General features: G+C 32.1%; 1 protein-coding gene across 1 annotated transcript; it reads right to left on the reverse strand.

Moving 5' to 3' along the window:
- Positions 1-14,927: 14,927 nt before the first annotated feature.
- Positions 14,928-20,249, reverse strand: LOC114270151 (E3 ubiquitin-protein ligase SP1). Its single transcript, XM_028211570.2, has 11 exons — positions 19,745-20,249; positions 19,592-19,644; positions 18,836-18,960; positions 18,648-18,743; positions 18,387-18,524; positions 18,181-18,246; positions 17,645-17,757; positions 16,726-16,836; positions 16,501-16,544; positions 16,299-16,407; positions 14,928-15,286 (listed from the first exon to the last, which is right to left on the reverse strand). Exons 1-11 carry the CDS (start codon positions 19,816-19,818, stop codon positions 15,184-15,186), a joined length of 1,032 nt encoding a protein of 343 aa, XP_028067371.2. The 5' UTR covers positions 19,819-20,249; the 3' UTR covers positions 14,928-15,183.
- Positions 20,250-20,346: the final 97 nt, after the last annotated feature.

The following is a 20,346-nucleotide window of genomic DNA, read 5'->3' on the forward strand; positions in this document are numbered from 1 at the left end:
TGCATGTACCAGACATCCGGAAGATTTTAGTTTCTGGTTCTTTGTTAAGTAAAAATGGTTTTAGGCTTATATTTGAGTCTGATAAATTTGTATTAACAAAGAGTGGTATGTATGTTGGTAAGGGATACATGAGTGATAGTCTCTTCAAGTTGAATGTAATAACAGTTGTACCAAAACTTGCTATTAATAAGAATAACACATATTTTGCTTATATTCTTGAGTCGAATTTATGACATGGTAGATTAGGACATGTAAATTTTGATACTTTGCGTAGATTAATTGGTTTGGATTATATACCAAAGTTTGAAATGGATCTTACTCACAAATGTGAGATTTGTGTAGAAACGAAACTAACTAAGGCTCCTTTTAAATCGGTTAAAAGAAAAATCGAACCTCTAGAATTAATTCATACTGATGTGTGTGATCTTAAATTTGTTCAAACTAGATGAGGCAAAAAGTATTTTATAACATTTATCGATAATTGCACAAGACATTGTTATGTATATTTACTTAGAAGTAAAGATGAAGCTTTGGAAATGTTTAAACTCCACATAACTGAAGTTGAAAATCAACTTGGTAAAACCATTAAAATGGTTAGAAGTGATAGGGGTGGTGAATATGATGCACCATTAAATGAATTTTGTGCACAATATGGCATTATTCACTAAATTACAGCACCGTATTCTCTACAGCAAAATAGAATTACTGAAATGAAGAATAAAACCCTTAAAGAAATGATGAATGCCATGTTACTAAGTTCAGGCTTACCGCAGAACTTGTGGGAGGAAGCAATATTGTCTGCTAATTATGTTCTTAACAGAATATCCCACAATAAAACCAACAACACTCCTTATGAATTGTAGAAAGGTCGACCACCTTTTTACAAATACTTAAAAGTGTGGGGATGTTTGGCAAAAGTTGAAGTTCCTGTTCCGAAAAAAACTAAGATAGGACCAAAAACAGTGGATTGTGTATTTAATGGTTATGCTCAGAATAGTAGTGCATATCGGTTTTTGACTTATAAATATGAAATACTTGATATAAATGTGAACACTATTATTGAGTCAAGGAAAGCTGTGTTTTTTGAACATGTGTTTCATTACAAGAGAGGACAGGAATTAAGTTTACATAAAAGAACTTATGATTGTACACAAAGTCAAGAGACTAATGACAATCAAACATAAGAAATTAGTAATGGTCTCGACCAACAAGATTTAACTGATGATGAACCAAGACGAAATAAGAGAGGAAGAACATCAAAATCTTTTGGTCTAGATTTTCTGACATACCTGGTAGAAAATGAACCTCAAAGCTTTAAGGAAGCAATGACAGGTCCTAAAGCACATTTGTGGAAAGCGGCTGTTAATAACGAAATTGAATCTATTATTCAAAATCATACTTGAGAATTGGTAGATTTTCTACCCGGTTCTAAACCTCTTGGATATAAATGGATATTCAAGAGAAAAATGAAAGCAGATTGTTCAATAGACAAGTATAAAGCAAGACTCGTAGAAAAAGATTATAGACAAAAGGAAGGTCTGAACTATTTTGACACATATTCCCTTGTAACAAGAATAACATTCATTTGCATGCTTATTGCTATAGCAGTATTATATAATTTAGAAATACATCAAATGGATGTTAAGACAGCTTTCTTAAACGGTGATTTAAATGAAGAGATCTATATGGAGCAACCCGAAGGGGTTGTAGTGCCAGAGCAAGAAAAGAAAGTTTGTCGACTTGTAAAATCTCTTTATGGATTGAAACAAGCTCTGAAGCAATGGCATGAAAAATTTAATCATGCTATGCCTACTAATGGGTTTAAGATAAACGAATGTGACAAGTGCGTCTATGTTAAAAATATTGACAAAGGTTATGTCATCGTTTGTCTTTATGTGGATGACATGCTTATCATTGAAAACAGTCAAAACATGATCAAATCAACTAAGCAAATGCTGAATAAAAGATTTGATATGAAAGATATGGGGGTCCCAGATGTAGTATTAGGAATGAAAATTACTAAAACATCTGATGGATATGCATTTTCTCAATCTCATTATATTAAAAAAATTCTTGGTAAATATATCAAGGATGATATGAATGTAGCTAGAACACTTGTAGACATCAGTATTTATTTATCGAAAAATAAAGGTGATGCGGTGTCTTAGTTAAAATACTCTCAAATCATCGGAAGCCTAATGTACCTAATGAATTGTATTCGTCCTGATATAGCTTATGCTGTCAGTAAATTGAGTAGGTACACTAGTAACCCCGGAGAAGACCATTGAAAAATGATCATTCAAGTTCTTAGATATCTAAGATTTACCCGTGATCATGGTTTAAACTTTACTTGATATCCTGCAGTACTTGAAGGTTATTGTGATGCCAATTGGATATTGGATACTAAAGATTCAAAATTCACTAGTGGATATGTCTTTACTTTAGAAGGCGCTGTTGTTTCTTGAAATCCACGAAACAAACATGCATCGCACGATCTATAATGGAATCTGAGTTCATTACTTTAGACAAAGCAGGAGAAGAAGTAGAATGGCTTCGCCACTTCTTAGAAGACATTCCAATGTAGCCAAAACCTGTGCCAGCTATTTGCATTCATTGTGATAGTCAATCTATAATAAGCAGGGCACAGAATCATATGTACAATGGTAAGTTATGACATATTCGTCGTCGACATAATATCGTAAGGCAATTGCTCTCAAATGGAATAATCTCAATAGATTATATAAAATCAAAAGAGAATATTGCGGATTCGTTAACAAAAGGTTCGACTAAAGAGTAAATGTATAGTTCATCAAATGGGATGGGATTAAAGCCTATTACATAAGAGTCATTATAATGGTAACCCTACTTAAATGACTGGAGATCCTAAGAACTAAGTTCAAAGGGACAACTAAGTTATGTGTGGCTCGCTAGAAATCACCTAGGGATTAAAATTCCCTACCCATTCCTATGGTAAGAGTGATATCTGCAACATGTGTTGTATGCAGGGATTTAAAGATAAGCTTTGCTTTTAATGATTACTTATATCTTGATTTAGAAATAAAATCAAAATGAGTATAGAAGATACTCACAATAAGAATCACCTATATGAGTGTCGAATTGGGGCCGGTTCTATGAGAATAAAGAGCCTAAATTCTCTAGAAGCACTCACGAACAATCAGGAGCGTTCAAGGCCAAAATGAACACAACGGTGAGAACCACGATATGTTAGAAGATATTTTGTGTGAAATCTATTGTCTTGGCTTACACAAACGGCTGAACAATTCAAGGCATCGCGTCCATTGGTTAGCTAGTAAGTCCGATAGGTTATCACTAGGAAAGTTTCAAGGCCGAAAGCTATCTATTCTGATGCAAGATATTTTCGATTTATACTCTTTCGACAAATTTTGCATATTGTTGCATTTCCGTTGTCATCAAATTCCATTCATGTGGGGGATTATTAGAAATGGTTTTGGAAAATTCCTTAACTTTGGTCCATTTTTTAGGTGGGACCCATATGCCAAAGTTGGCGGGTCTAAGTGGTGAGGCGTTCTATGCCGCATTGTGATTCTCGTGGTATATTTGGTTGGACAAAATCATTATCGGGTGAATAGGAAATTGAAGCCAAAGAAAACTCCATGGAAATGGTGTTTTTGGTAAAATTTCTTAAATGTTTGGTTTAAGGCTTAAATGTTTGGTTTAAGGCTTGTCCCATATTGATTTGGTGGGCAAACTTTGAGTAGGTTTATAAGGCTTGAGTTTGGAACTTAGGGTAGGCCCCGAGGGGCACTCAAGTTTTGTAGAAAGAGAGGTTATGGGCAAAGTGGGCTAGACCTATTGGACCCAAAATAAACACGCGCGCGCGCACCGCCACCGCCACCGCCGGTCGGGCGGGGCTGGCCCTGGGCTTAGGCGCGGGTGTGTGGTGTAAAGTTGGGCTTGTTTGGCCCAATATTTATCTTTTTGGGTTAAAAACATTTGAATTTATTTTATTTATTTAGAAATAAAATCTGTCCATTTTTTATTTCAAATTCTGGTTGGAAATAAAATTCAAATTTTGGTTTGCACCTCTTTAGAAATTCTGTACAGTTTCGTATCTGTCCAAACATATCCGAATCTGTTCAAATTCAAACCCAAAACAGGTTTTTATCTGTTTGAAATTCAAACGAAACAGTGCCTTACCTGTTCTAACAGATTTGTATTTGTTTAATTTAAACTGAACAGGTACTCCACCTATTTAATTCAAACCGAACAGCCACCACTCCATCGATAAATAAGCAGTCTCTCATTTGGATTTTTCACTCCAATTGTTGACCCTAACTCTGCCTGCTATCTCTGCATTTTGTTGCATTGTTTTCTTGTGAGAAAGAGTATAAACACAAAGTGTGTTCGTTGTGCAAATAATTTGTAGTGCTGCAATTATTCGTAGTTGATCATTTTATTCTGGGAAATAGTCGTCCATAATCTGAAAGTACCGTGGAGAGTCTTAAGGACACAGTGTTAAACACTGGACTTAATCAAAAATTTGTTCAAGAAATTAATTTGGTAAGTAATTAATTTATTTTCTTTTTTTTATTTTCCTGTTTCATATTTTGATTTTGTTTTTATAACAAAATAAAAAATTGTTTTATTTATTTATTTTATATTTTGGTTTAATTTTGTAATCAAACAATCTCTCTTATTTTCTTTTTTTCTTTTATATTCCGTTTGTTGTTAAGTACACAAACAAAATTTATTTTTTAAATACAGTGAATATTGTCCAACATATACTATTTTAGTAATTTTTAAATTTTTTAACTAAAATATAAGATGGAAAAAATTAATATGTTTGAAATAATTTTTGATTTTAAAAAATATATATATTGTGCAAAAAGTAGAAAGATTTTGTGTCCAAATTAATTATGTGATTTTCTTCACCACAAAGGAAAGCTTATGTTTTTTTAGTGGAGGGAAAGGAGATTATAGAACATAAGTTCAGAGCTTGTTGGTGTTTTTTCACTACACTAGTAATGTAATAACTTAGACTCGATGTGAATATCTCATATGCTTGAAAAATATATAATTGCTGACTACATATCACAATTACAAATGATGATTTCATGTGTTTAATCTTATATTATATAATTATAATTTTATTTGACTAATAGTTGTTTGTTATCAATTTTAGTTTTGCTTTCCTACAAAGTAGTGTCAAATTTTTAATGTTGAAAACAACAATAAGTTATTTTTAATATGTATTTATGTTTGTTTTTGCAATGCTTACGTGTTACGCAATCTAGAGAGAGAGAGAGAGAGAGAGAGAGAGAGGGGTTGCATGTGAAAACATTTGCTTTCGTAACCAACACCCGTGAGAGTGAGGTTCGAAACGTGAAGGTAACATCTGGCACTATTAAAAGCAAAGATCCAAATGAACTTCAAATTTGGCAAGTTGGTTGGTTAAAACACTGTCAAATATATATAGATATATATATATATATATATATTTTTTGAATCTCAATTGTTTTTCGTAATCAAATTAATGTAGACAGGTGAAACAAAATCATGATAAAAAATTGGAGCTATATAATATTTTTTAATAATAATATTATATTGATCATTTTTTTATACCGATTTTACTTAACATTTAATATGGCACATTTGTAACGGTTAGATATTTCACTTTACTTATCATTTGGGTTCAATTGTATTAATGGATGTGTATATGTCGCATTAAACGATCAAATACATAGTCTCAAATTATGCATTTTGATTATTAAAAAATATATATTTTGTTTTATTTTAGTTTTCAAAATATGCTTTTTCGTATTCAGTCTTTTAATTTGTTACTTTTTATTTTTTTTTTAAATTCTAAAAACACCTCTCCTCTTGTTACGGATTTTCAGCAGTATAAATGTTAGAAACTAAAATGTAATAGAGATCACATATTTTAAGGACTAAAGTGAAACAATTGTAATTCAAGACATATTTTGAGGACCATTTGTCTAATATATATATATATTTTTTTTATTTGGGTAATAAACAAAGTGAAGGGCAATTTTTGACTTATTTTATTTTGTATAATTTTTGTGGTGAGCTTTACTAGATTATGAGCTGACAAGGAAGAATCAAATACATGTGGTTAGGTTACGACCCAAAAAAGTGGGATCCACCGCTACTCTCCTCCTCTCAAAGGGTCTGATTCCTTTCCAATTTTAGCCTAAAAGTCAAGTGGAGGCTGCAAATGACTCATTAGAGGCCCTTGTTGGTTCCTCAAAGGTGTGCTTAATTGGATGGTGAGGCCATCGCATCCCAACCCATGAGGGAAATAACACATTCTCTCAAACCATATTGTTGGCATCTATTTTTTCCTTTTGAGTAAAGCATATATAATAACATTGTGGAAAGCCATATTGCTTCATATTGAACAACATTTCAAAATAATGGTACGAAATTTAGAAAAAATATATATAATCAAAAAGTTATTAAAAATAAAATTTGTGAATCAGATTCATTCTAGATGTGTCACATATCATATTAAATTTGAATTTACCATACACTTTCACCCTAATTGATTGAGTGTTCAAACTTTTTTTTTTTCCTTGTCAAAATAGAAATTAGTTTGACTAAAATAAACATTAAAAAATTGTTTTCACACAAAAAAAAAAAAAAAAAGAAAACACGAAAATGATGAATTTTTTTTGTACCAAGTAGTTCTTTTTTTGGAGGGGAGGGGGGGAACAAGAGAAAACAATTTTTGAATCAAATGAGTTTTTTTTTTTTTGGGTAATTTTCGGGTTGTTTTGTTTTAAAATCCTTATGTTGTTCCATTTATATCTACCAAATATAGCTTCACAAGTAAGAATGAGCAGCGGATATAACAATTCGTCTAAATCGACCGAATCGAATCGATCCGTTACATTTTAGATGGATGCGTGATGACGAGCAGATGGTTACAGATTGATTTTTTTCTAATCCGCCTATAGTTTTGAACATATGACGGATTTGAGGTTCCTTTGGCTACAACCGAACCGACAAACTGCAAGCACTCCTAGTAATTTGTAAGATTTTGTGTTTTCAATTTGTTTAAATATTTTGTTTGTGTTTTCAATTGAAAAGGAGTTTAAATATTCTGTTAAAAAAAAGTTTTCAACTTGAATATATTTTTTGAATTGAAAAAAACAAATCTATCATTTATCTATATTTTTTAGTTTTTAAATTTAACTCTAAAAATAATAAATAAATAAATAAATAAGATAATATATGTTGGTTGGCTTTTGTTTTCAAAAACAGATATAGATGTAACAATACAGAGGCATACAATCTCTACTACTGTCTATGTTCATGATTGTGGTGGTTTGAATTGGTTTTATATTTTAAGAATCACAGATTATAATATTTTATATGGATTAGGTATGCTGTGATTATAATAAATGAATGAAGTATGCAGTGATTGTAATATTATAAAATTTCAAACTTTCTTTCTTTGGATGAGGCATACAGTGATTGTAATACTTTTTTAAGTCATTGGTTGTAATATTTTTTTAAAAAAAAAATTTAGGAAGTGCACAAATTGAATTATGTTGAAAATTTATAAAAATTTAAATCGCCAAACCGATTCACCTCCATTCGTCAATCTGTCAATCCGCTCAATCCAAATCTGTCGAATTGACAGACGGATATGGATTAATTTTCTCCAATCTATCAATCTGGTAGACGGATGATGAATTAGAGATTTCGTGACCGCAACCGACCCACGCCACCCCTATTCACAAGTATACTATTTAATAGTATCAATTTAAATACATGAAATCCATTATCACATGGGAGATTGAATATTATCACATGGACGTGATAATAAGTATCATATAATTAATCATATTATATTTAAGTAGAGTGAAATAAACAAAACCAATAATGGAGAAATTAAAATATTAAACAAAATCAATAATTAATCATACTATTTATTTTTTACTATTAAATAAAAATAAAAATAAAAATAAAAATATAATACCATGAGCATGGATTAGTTATCCTTATTTAATCCCTCATATGAGTTGGGAGAGCTAATCGTGAAATTAGCTTATTTCAACTCTAAAAATAAAGAATTCTATATTAATTTTAAGTTTTTGCATATGAGAAATAAAAATTTTGAAAATTATATTTGAAAGAAAACTCAAAACTAAATTGATTTTGTTCTTAATTCCACGAAGAGACAAACAAACATACAGAAACAAACATACAGACATACCTCATATGCATATAAATATAGGGGAATTCTATTAATATATATATATATATATATTAATTACATGTATTAGTTGCCCATGAGGTGCCTTTTTCAATAAAGTTTGGATGGTAGAGAATCGTACAACTCAGAAACACTTATGAACCAAGTTGACGTTTTTTCTTTTTCTTTTTTTGAACTTTTGGTGTTAATGGCAAATATGTGGGACCCATTTTTACTATATAATAATAATCAAATGTAGAGGAATAAAGTTGTAACCAATAACATTTAATTATTCATCTTTTGATGTATATATTTTTTATAAAAAATTATAATAAAAAAAATTAATGTATATTTTAAACTCATTGGCAATCACATATAGAATTTGATATATTCATATTTGGGCAAATTACATATACACCCCTCCAGGTTTGGTTAAATTACAGATACCTCTGAGGTTTCGGAAATTACATCCCGCCCCCTGAGGTTTGTATTTTCATAACAATTTACCCCCTGAGGTTTATATTTCATAACAAATTACCCCCTAATTTCTTATGCAAATATAGCATTCAGGGGGGAATTTGTAATTTCTCAAACCTCAGGGGGTATCTGTAATTTTGTCAAACCTGGAGGGGTGTATATGTAATTTGCCCTTCATATTTTAAGGAGAAAGTTGTGAATAGTGATTTTATAACCTTATTATAGCAAGGTTATCGAATTAATGTACTTTTTTAAAGAGATGCTCAAAACTTTGTAAATATATTATGAGAGTTTTAAAGGGATACTCAAAGACATTACAATGGACTATAAAATAATTTGATAATTTTTTTTTTTATCATATTCAATTTAATGTAAATACTAATGTTTATTCACTTTAATTTTTAAATTATGATTTTGTATGAACTTTTCTATCGAGTTATTATTGTCCATCCCAAATAATGAAATTATGCCCTTGTCCATGTGCACGGAGTATGATTTGTTTTGATTAATAACAAATGTGCTAAAACGCTTACTCAAATTTGGAGAAACAACACAAATTTTCTATGATTATTATGTTCTTAAATTTTATATATGTGTTTATATCATCATGTATAAGTTGTAATTGTGCGTGCAACCAACTTCCTAGTGGAGTAGCTTCTTTTGAATAAAATAAAATTCATTTTTTTCTTCGAACTCTCTCAAAATTCAATTTTTTGATTTCACAAGATTTAATAAGAGATTTTGATTAAGAATCATGATCGGATGAAATTAAAGATTTGATTTATGGTGATTTGTGCTAAAATTATGAACTTTTATTAGATTTATATTAAAACTCGTCATAGTCAATTATAAAAGTTTACACTAAAAACTTTTGTAATGAATATTTTAATTTTTATGCTTAATAATATTAGCTCCAAAAAAATTTATTATCTTATAATTGACAATTACAAGAGGGGCAATAATTGAGGCTGTGATAAATAGTTGCTGTCCCATATTATTTTTCTGGTTCCATGACTAAGGCCTCGTTTGGCAAGTTAACATTTTAGTCAAACAGTCAAAAAATTACTAAAAAAATCAAAAATCCTATAATCTATACCAAAAAGTCAAAGATTTCATTTTCTCTCTACTTTTTGCACATCTTTCCGTAAAAAGTCAAAATGTCACCCCAAATATACTAATTTTTTTTACCTTATATTTAAGCCAAAAAGTCAAAAAATTACTAAAATAACATGTTCCCAAACGAGGCCCAAGTGTAAATTGTAATTTGAGCTCTTGGTACAATTTTTTTTTTTTTTTGGAATAACTGTAAACATATTTTACGAAATGTACAACTAACTTGCTAAAGGAGGGTGACCACTTTGAATATGAGTTCTTGTTAGAATTGGTCTCAAAATATTTATGAATGATATAGACACTTTTAGACTTGAGGGTTTGGTAGTTTTTTCATTAATTTATTTTGTATTATCATTCAATAAGTCTTTGTAATGACAAGTAAAGATTGATGGATCCAGAAGCAAACTAATGGCTTTTGGCTAAAATTAAAGTTCACCTTTTGAACAACTTTTTTAATTAGAAAATGGGAAGCATGGGTACAACTCTCATGTTTGATAGGAACCTCATTAGATGTTTTTGCTTATATCATGTTTCCAATTTTTATTATTTGTACTACATTATAAATACAAAAGTGGAATTGTTTAATGTAAATTTTAATATTAAAATTATCAAAATAAAAATATAATTTTACAATTGTTTAAATTATTTTTATCAATAACAATTTGGACAAAAATATAAGAAAATTACATCACATAGTAATCTAGTTCCCGCTCTTCCAATACTACCTCCCCTACTACTATGTTTTGCACATACATCGATTCGCTACAAATTTTCTTTTAATTTTTTATTTTACTGTTATGTATATACACACGTGTATGCATACAGGTACATATTTATATTCGAATATGTATTGAATAATTATGTATTTTTAGGCCTTATATACTAAGAAACATTTGTTTGCGCTTAATATGATGTTTTTTAGTTTCAATTCATTCAAGGTGTTGGCAATTTCAATTTCTAGTGTTAAAAAAATAAAAAGAAGGAGAAGAAGACAAACAGAACGAAATAAAACAAAAAACAAAGATAATAAACGCATGGAAGAATAGTTAACATTTAGCAGTAGATCAAACACTAAACCAAACAAAATTTAAAAAAAAAAAAACAAAATCAACCTGGCCACTACTTGGCATATCATTGTGGGAAATATTTAATAAATGCTCTCTTAATTGGAAACCATTTTTAAATTGGGGTTGATACACCAAAAGGCAAATTGATCAGCACAGCAAAAAAATTGAATCAAATAAAAATGAAAATAGAAGTATGCGACTCTTTATAGTTATCTTACTATCGCTCTTAATCTAAAAATAAATAATAATTTATAAGAGGCTTATGTGTAAGTCCTACTAAATTGATATATTATTCAATAGCCCCATAATAATTAACGAGAGAATTATCCTAAGTTTAATAAATAAGGCACTTACACCGAGCAACATGCATGATGTGTGCATTTTTCTTTATCAATATTTTTATAATATTACCCTTTTTTTTTTAGAATTGTAATAATAAAAATTTAAGTACACTTAATTGAAATGAAAAATAATTCAATCCCAATTCAACTCTAAAATGTATATATAAAGCATACAATTGAGAGAATAAAAAAGTCTGTCATCTGTTAAGAACAAATTTGGTTTTGATTTTCAAAAGAAAAATATTTTTTTGATTTTCTGTATTTTTTTTTTGTTTTCAATGAATTTTTTTAATATTTTAAGCATTTTTTTTAGACATACCTAACATAAATATACTTAAAAAGTATAATAAATACCAAAAATATAAAAAAAAATACGAAAATTCAGAACATTTTTTTATATTTTTAGGTATTTATTAATTTTTTAAATATTTTTTCACAAATATTTTAATATTTAAATACATCTAAGTAAGATACATCTAAAAAAATAAAAAATAAAAATTGAATAAAATTTTAAAAATATTCACTAAACAAAAAAAAATATGAAAAACAAAAAACTCAATTTTAAAAAAACTGAAACCAAACCCACTGAATAATGTTAGGAATATAAAAAAATTTATCAAATAAATGATCAAATAACTCACATGAGCGGAAACTTTTGTGGATTGACACCTATAGCATTTTTCATATATATTTCTTCAAATCAGCCACCACACAATCAATGTAACTTCACAATCAGCATGCATGCTTCCCAGTGCCACCACATATATATAATATATATAAACATAATGTATTATTATTATCATTATCTGCCACACTGTCTTTCTTTGAATGAATTTACCTATTTTTGGGAATTGTTGTAACCAAATAAAAGAGAAGCCAAATTGACTGCGCATGCTAAGATCACACTTCAAAAGACAACTTTATGCATTCAAATAATAATAACAATAAAATGACGTCCCAAAGTATAATTGTCAACACCAATTTTCTACTTCACTAATTGATGTAATTTTGAGTCATCTCTTTCATATCACAACAAATTTAATAAAAATTAAATAAAAATAGAAATAAAAAAATATGTTTACCTTTGACAGCTGACTTTGAGATATCAAAAATTAAAAAAAGGGTAAATAATTTAATTATGTTTAGGTCACTCCAACCCTAGCTATGAATAAGATTTCTAGAGGTGTCGTTTATCTTCCCTGAATTTTCTGAATCTGTTTCATTCAGCATTTAAGCTTATTTTAAAATTCTAAATAAAAAATAAAAAATAAAAAGGCAATTTTGATAATTACATAAAGAACAAAACACATGTTATACACAGTTTTATAAAGACAAAAAAAAATTATAGTAAAAGAATCTTGTTAACATAATAAATATAAATAAACTATTCTATGCTATCACAGTAACTTACTTAATATTTTATTTGAGAGAGAGAGAGAGAGAGAGAGAGAGAGTTAAACAGGCTTAGCCCAGCTATAATAATGTAAAAGGGCTGGGCCTTAAAGATGTATAGAAGAACTCACAGTTTCCTACTCAAATCTCAGTCCATATATAAAGCCCATTGCCACCATTGCTTGTTTGGTTATCATTGATAAATGAGCCATCATATTTGGGCTGCAATGGTTGCTTGCTATCACTTACAAAAGCCCACTGAAGAATATTTGCATCAGAATTCCATTCATAAGAAGCAGTCTAGTCACTGCCTCCCTCCTTTATTGTTTTTCAAAAGAATATTTCACCACAATTCAACGTAAAAAGCTTTATTCCTTTTCTATATAATGATATAATATATATATTCATAAAAAAAAAATTGCTTATTATTTGAATTTATGATAGGTGTGATATGAGTAATATCCAGAATGAATCACATATGCACATTTCAAATTCTGTTTTTTCAAGACAATTTCAACTCAATTCTTGGAAAAACTATATACATAACCCATAAAAGAACCAATTTATTTCATATAAACGTTGTACAACATATAAGCACGCATCATAATTAAACAACACATAAAAATAAATAAAAGATTTCACACACATATATATGCCATATATATGAATCAAAATAGACATCACTCACAATCATAATTATTCATGATCATCAAACTCCTCTGATTGCTTATTCATCATATGATCTCTTTCCCTCTCTATCTGATGCCTTCATTCAATGGAGACACTCCTCCTGCTACCAACATTGGATGTTGTTCTGATCTTAATCCTTGCTCTATTCAGATAATTAGTAACCCTATCATGAAAGCTATCGAGTCTCCCAACACTCTTTACTCCATCATCACCACCACCAACAACAACAACACCACCACCAACACTCGATGTAGTTCTGATCTTAACTTTAGCACGATCAATATATTCAGAAAACAACTTATCATCACCATTACCTTCTTCCCCTTGCCCTAACTTTGCCGGTGGTGCAGCCTTTCTCCCCCGAGTTGGTACCACTTCATTGTTTGGTGCAACTCTAGCAGCCTGGTTATGTCCTTGCCCCATGACATTGTTCGCTGGAACTTCAGCAGAAAACACTTCAGTTCGAACAGGGCTTGTTGGATTTGAGCTTTGTGGGCTGCAACAAATTACCTTGCAAATCTTTTCACACACGCTCTCATAGTTTGTGCTGGTCTGGTTCTCTGCCATTGATGGGTGAGCTGAAACGGGGTACAAGTGCTGTGTTTTGGAGGGCTCGAGAGCTGCTTTAGCTTCGGGTTGAGAGAAAGGCAGAGAAAGAGGATTGTGAAGCAGTTTTAATAGGAGGGAATAATAATGGTGGCCAAAATGGGTTTACTTGATCCTGTTGCCCTCTATGTGAAAGCTATTATGGTGCAAAAGTATTCACAGGCCCACAATTTCTCAAAAGATTCTCAAGATTAAGGTTCGTAACTACACGTATTAATTAAGATCGCAAACAAAATACTATCAGGAGTGGAACCTAAGAAAGTCCGAATTTGCGGTTCATCTAAAACCAAACCCTTTCTGCTAAGATTCCTACTTATCACTATTTTTTTCTTTTTCTTCTATTTTTCTAGTTATGATTTGAAATATTATGAGAATCATATTCCAAACTTCTGCCCTGTCCCTCTTTCTCCCAAATTTCAAAAGATGTCATTAAGGGATTTAATACTTTTTAGCTGTTCCACATTGTCGTGTTGCTACGCAAGCAGAAAAAAATGAAAGAGTTTAGATTCTCCCCTTGGTCCAGTTCAAGGGAGAGAAGCCAATCTCAAATGAAAAAGGAACTCATATGACTGGATATCTAGGTCAAGGTGGTACCTGATTCTAACCTAACAAGTTTTAATGTTCTTGCCATGCATACGCAACTCCTGATCTACCTCAATACTAGACTAGCTTCTGGTTCTATAGAAACTAAATTTATCGATCTTTCTAGCCACTGAAGAAACAAGAATTAATTCAGGAAAACGTGGGAAAGATTTTGGCACAAATTTGAAGTTAATGGGTAGGGCATTTCCCCAATAATCCAGACCGTTGAATCTCCTCAAATCAAACGCTTAGAAAACCCCACTTTGCCTCCCGCTTCATACTTTCAAGAACCTCATTACTCAACTCCACTATATTCTAATTTCCGAAGACCCTCAATCAAGTTGTGGTATTCATCTATCCTAGCAATGGCAGCAGAAGATGTATTTTAGTAGTACACAATTTACAGACAAGGAACGCACGAAGGAGAGCAAAAACAACACCAAATGAAACAGGAGGGGAAAAAATGCTCTGGAATATTCTATAAATAACATCAATTTACAAATGTTTAGTTTTTATTTATGTACAATTTTGGAAGAAATTTCTTAACGGAGCTTTATCAAGAACTAATCCAAGTCAGCTTCTGTACTGGCAATATTACACGAGAAGATATTGCCCTGCAAGGAATACCACAGAATGGAGTTCCATAGCCAAGATGAAATAAGAGGCGAGGCCCTTCACTCTTATGCCTAGAAACATCAGGAAGATCACGGCATCAATGCCGAAAAGTCCTCACCAACTGCTCAATCCGTCGCCGACAAAGTGGACAGTTTGTTAGGTGCAAAGAGCATGCTGTACAACAGCACATATGACCACATCTGAAAATCATAACCCAGATAGCCAATTACCAATTGAATCCTGAACAAAGTCAAAGAGCTCTGTGCAAGATCAGATCATGCTTCACAAATTTTTTTCTCTCCTTGTGGAATATCTTTTATTCTACACTATCATGCATGCATATATTCATCTGAAGGAGAGGCTTCAACATTAAGCTAACAACCTGGAACTATTAACCTTATCAAAATTGCCATCATCATGCTAATGCCATCCCACCTAAGGAAACACTCATCTCTCTCTCTCTCTCTCTCTCTCTCTCTTGGTGTTGGGGTATGAGTTCGAAAGAAGCTGGATCGGTCATTATCACTGATTCACTACCAATATTTTAGACATATTTACAATAAAATTATATATATATATATATATTTGCACAGATATTACATGCATGCATCATGTACACATATGTAATCTACATATTTACATGAAGTACATTTATTAGAAAGTGTACTGTCACATGGTCCTCTGACATGGATGGAAAATGTACTCTAATCATGTGGAAAATTAGTGAAAAATTTACAGCTACGATCACAGGGCCCCTACATGGCAATAGCACTTTTCTCCTTTTCGATTAGGCTATTTCCCCTGAACTAAAAAGGCAAATCGATACCAGATTAATGTAACTCAATCATCCCATTCTGTAGACCAAATTGTGACCCAACCAGACAATTGCTTCCCATCCAACTTGTCAGATCATAAGTAGGAGTTGGGCATCTTTTAATTAGGCTAACTTTCAACATGAAAATATAGATATGTTATGTATGTGTATGCATGTCTATTAAAGAACCACCAGCTCAAGAATTTTTAGAACTACTGAACTGCATGCATATAATAAGGTAGGCAGAATCTTTCTAGTGACACAGATGTCACGGCTGTAGAGAGAAACCCACAGAATTGGGAATCAACATAATAAAGGTAGGGTATCATAAAGAAATTGCTGCATTGATTAATTTTTCCAGTTAGCAAGAAATGAGGAAAGGAGGTTCGAGCGCTTACGGGACAAAAACAGAATTATACTCCTGCTCCAAGCATATCACACATAGATCTGGCATAAATCGGTCTTTTTTAGTACTATCTGACCCATTTTCACCTTTATCATCTGAACCTGGGGAAAGAATGACAAGAAAGGGCTATTTTTCATTACTACAATAAACCAAAAAGGAAAAAACAAAAAGATAGAAGACACGCAGCAAGTTACCTTCACTATCTTGACCTGGTCTTTTAGCTGCAGCAGCTAGAACCCTGCATGGACAAGACTTCTTTTAGCCCTAACAGCACAAATATGTAGAACAAGAAAATCAAGACTGAAGTGCAATCTACCCCAGAGAGAAAGAGAGAGGGATTTGTCCCCATTTGCCTTGCATGAGGATTTGAACAAGAATGATAAGCAGCAGTGATACTAATAAACACCAATGAAAAATACCTCTTTCGCATTTCCCAATGACGCCTTCTTTCCATGATATAATGGAATGCATGCTTAGCCAGCAGATATACACCAAACACAGTAAACCCCACCGAGGCAACTTTGTACCACCTGCAGGATGCATCTGCATTAAGACGTGGAAGAATAAAAAGAAGAAAGCATCCTATCATACATGTTTATATGCATGCAGAGGCAGAGCCATGTAATCACGCTAGGTCCAGAGGGAGCAGCTGCCCCTCCTCAAAATTAATTTCACCCCTTTTAGACCATCTCCAATCCTTCATCAAATCTTTCATCGAATTAAAACTGATGAAAACTCCAACCTTTTAATCAGTTTGGTATCAAATAAAAGAATCGGTACTTCTTTCATCAAATGAAAGGAGCGTTTATCCTTTCATGAAATTTGTAGGTGACTGTTGGGTCGGACGTCCTCCCGGACAATTGGTTTTGGGATGAATTGGATGAAAATTTACTCCAGACGGACAACTGGATGGTCAACTGGTCAGATTTGATGAAAGGGTTGGAGTGCATAATATCATATCAAACTTTTACTCAAATTTGATGAAATATCTAATTAACGATTGGAGATGCTCTTACTTTACCTCCCCTCTTTCCTGCAAAGTTCTGGCCCTCTCTGCCCCCGTTCCAATATTTGTTTAAAAAGTTAATTTGTTGGATTATTAAATTTATTGAATTTGTTTAATTGGGCAAGCACAATTATGTTGATTTTTTTAAATGCTGGTTTATTTTGATATGAACACATATTCGTTGATTTATTTAAATATACAAAACTTGGATTTAAGTTTTGATCACACTGACATAAATATACATACTACATACATAATAGTGGCCCCCGGATGAATTTTCGGCTTTTCCACTGTGTGCATGCATATGTGAGTGAAACAATTACAAAGACAACCTTGCCCACTTTCCAAGATTTGCAATGAGCTGGTCAATGGTTTTGTGAGAAACATAAAATGGTCCTTTATGAGGTCGTTGAATTCGAATTGTTCCAATGTCATCTTTGACAGCCTGACCATAAATTGAAGAAGGTTATAAGAGATAGCAATAACAAGAAACACACTAACATCTCAACATATCTTATAGGCAAAGAGCAACCGCATCATTGCTATATTGTTGGTATCAATTTCAAGTACTGACAATTTACAATCAAAATGATTTAAACAGGTAAATTAACAAAAGTACATAGCCAGTGACACTGCTAAAATTAGATCAGGCATCACAATTAAATACATATTGACTTCAACAACAATGAATACAGATGGCTTGATTGCATCCTAATTAGATTATGTATTGCTATCCAATGTACAATTAATTAACCATTTACTTCATAAACAGTGTTAGTCATTTGTCAAATAACTTTACTATCTAGTATCCACCAAACAGTTACCAATTTTTAATTATTAATTTCTGCTCTCATAAAGCACAACATACCTCACCAACAACAGTCAAGGGTGTACCAGTTGGAAGAACCCGTTCAGTTCTTTTGACTCCAAGCATCTTCAAAAAACAGCCACCATTAAACAAGATTGATTGATTAGAAGCACATAAGTGGGTATGGATCAAAGCAAAGCATAAATGTAAGGTGAGTGTGCAGGTGTGTGCTAGTGAACAAACATATATATTTCATATAAACAAACCTTGAGACCTTGGAGATAGTCTAATGTTCCACGTACAAGAGACCGCCCTGATTCCTCAAACAGTTCACTTCCAATTGTTAAGACCAAGCCTGTGGCACCTCGGGCTCCTACTACATATACATGAGCAGTCCCATCATCCTGATACAGAGGAAACTTCAGCTTTGGCAATAATATGCATTCCAGACAACAAACAATCGAGATGCAGTATTTTGGCAGATCAATTCCAGAGAGAGAGAGAGACTCAATAGAACCATTTCTCACCAGGTACCAGGGAACCTCTTTACACATGGATAGCATCAAAGCAGAATCCTGTATCCATGAACCCGCATCATTGTGTTTTAGAAAGTGCTGCTCCGCCTGAATAAGATATTGGAAAATGTTCACTAAAGACCAAAGGAAACAAAATCAATCATCTTATCTATAGTCTTCGAAAATATGAGTCTACAAACCATTTCCTCCACTATTACACCTCGTAAACCACTATGCTCACAGTTGATCGGTGTATTTGAACCAACTCTTCCAGTAATGGTAACAACCAAAGGTAGTACTTTGCTTGCTGTATCTAGTAACTGTGCTGAAATGTCGAAGAACACAAAAATATTATTTAGGTTCTGTTCATGAGCAAGTGTCAAGGCAATAGCAAAAATTGAGTCAGTTTTAACCAAACATCTAAAAAGAAAATAAGAAGAAGAAATTCATAAATCACTTTCGGACATATGTTCCTACACCTGTTTCTTCATTTTTGTTGTAATGAGTTATCGAATAGTCAAAATCCCTTGGCAACATCCAAGGTGGTCATTGGAGTTAAGAGCACTCACAGAATAATTGGCATTGATGATAATCAAGATTATCACCACACCGCACCATCACTATCAAGTGGGAGAATGAAAAGAGTGTAATAACATCCTACACTTGGGATTTTAATCAGCAATAATGAATAACCACGAGGACAAACAGGACGTTGCAACAAATGGTGGAATGATCATAATTTCTCCGTTTTTTAGTTTTGTGTTTTGTTTTCTTTGAATAAACTATTCAGCTTAGTGTATAAATTGTATCCAAGCTAATTAATTAAAAAATTGTAAACAAGAATATGAACAATGCAGGTGGAAATTACATGTGTGCACACCATTTATCAATTTTCTCTGCCTAAACAACATTTGCAACAAACAAACAATCTTTTACAACGTGTAAACTGGGCTTACCCAAATCTTTCAATTGGTTAACTCGAGTAACAGATTTGAGAATTTGAGCATCCCTGAAGAACACAGTAAGTTAGTATCAATTTTTTCGAATCGAAACAATACACTTTAAAAAAAAAAAAAAAAGATTAATTTGGTGGTCGAAGATTAACCAACCTTCCACTGCTCCTGCCAAGAAGATAGAGAGCGGCTGCGCCCAAACAGCAGGTGAGTCCACCCCACGGCGCCATTTTTGGAAAAGCTCAAGGAAACCCTAACTTTGAATCTTCGTGTACAATACAGACATCATTCAGTCAAACTCCAAGCTTCTCAACAACAAAATTTAAAATTTAAATTAAAAACAGAGAAATTGAGCAAAATGGGGGAGAAAAGACCGAATTCGAAAATGAGTTCAACACTGAGAATTATCCTAAGATGAGAAAGTTGGGTTGAAAAAGTGAGCGAAGAAAGTGAATTTTCTCGGGAAAAAGGGGAAAGGAGGGAAGAAATGAAACTCGAATGGGAAAAAAGACATTGTACAGAGAGAGAGAGAATCCGATGCGAGAAGTAGAGGAGAGGGTGAAGAATTTGAGGAAGGAAAAGTAGTGAGGCAACAGAGTACTCTCGTTCTAAGCAGGGCTTGATGCACTTCATTGTAAAACAAAAAATAATTAAAATATTTTGGGTAAATTACACTGATATCCCTTAAAGTTTGGTTTAATTACATCTCACCCCTGATATTCTGAATATTACATTCTCACCCCTGTTATAAAAGGCAC

Source organism: Camellia sinensis, chromosome 14, assembly GCF_055761805.1.
Source record: "Camellia sinensis isolate YWXY chromosome 14, ASM5576180v1, whole genome shotgun sequence".
NCBI classification, from domain to species: Eukaryota; Viridiplantae; Streptophyta; class Magnoliopsida; order Ericales; family Theaceae; genus Camellia; species Camellia sinensis.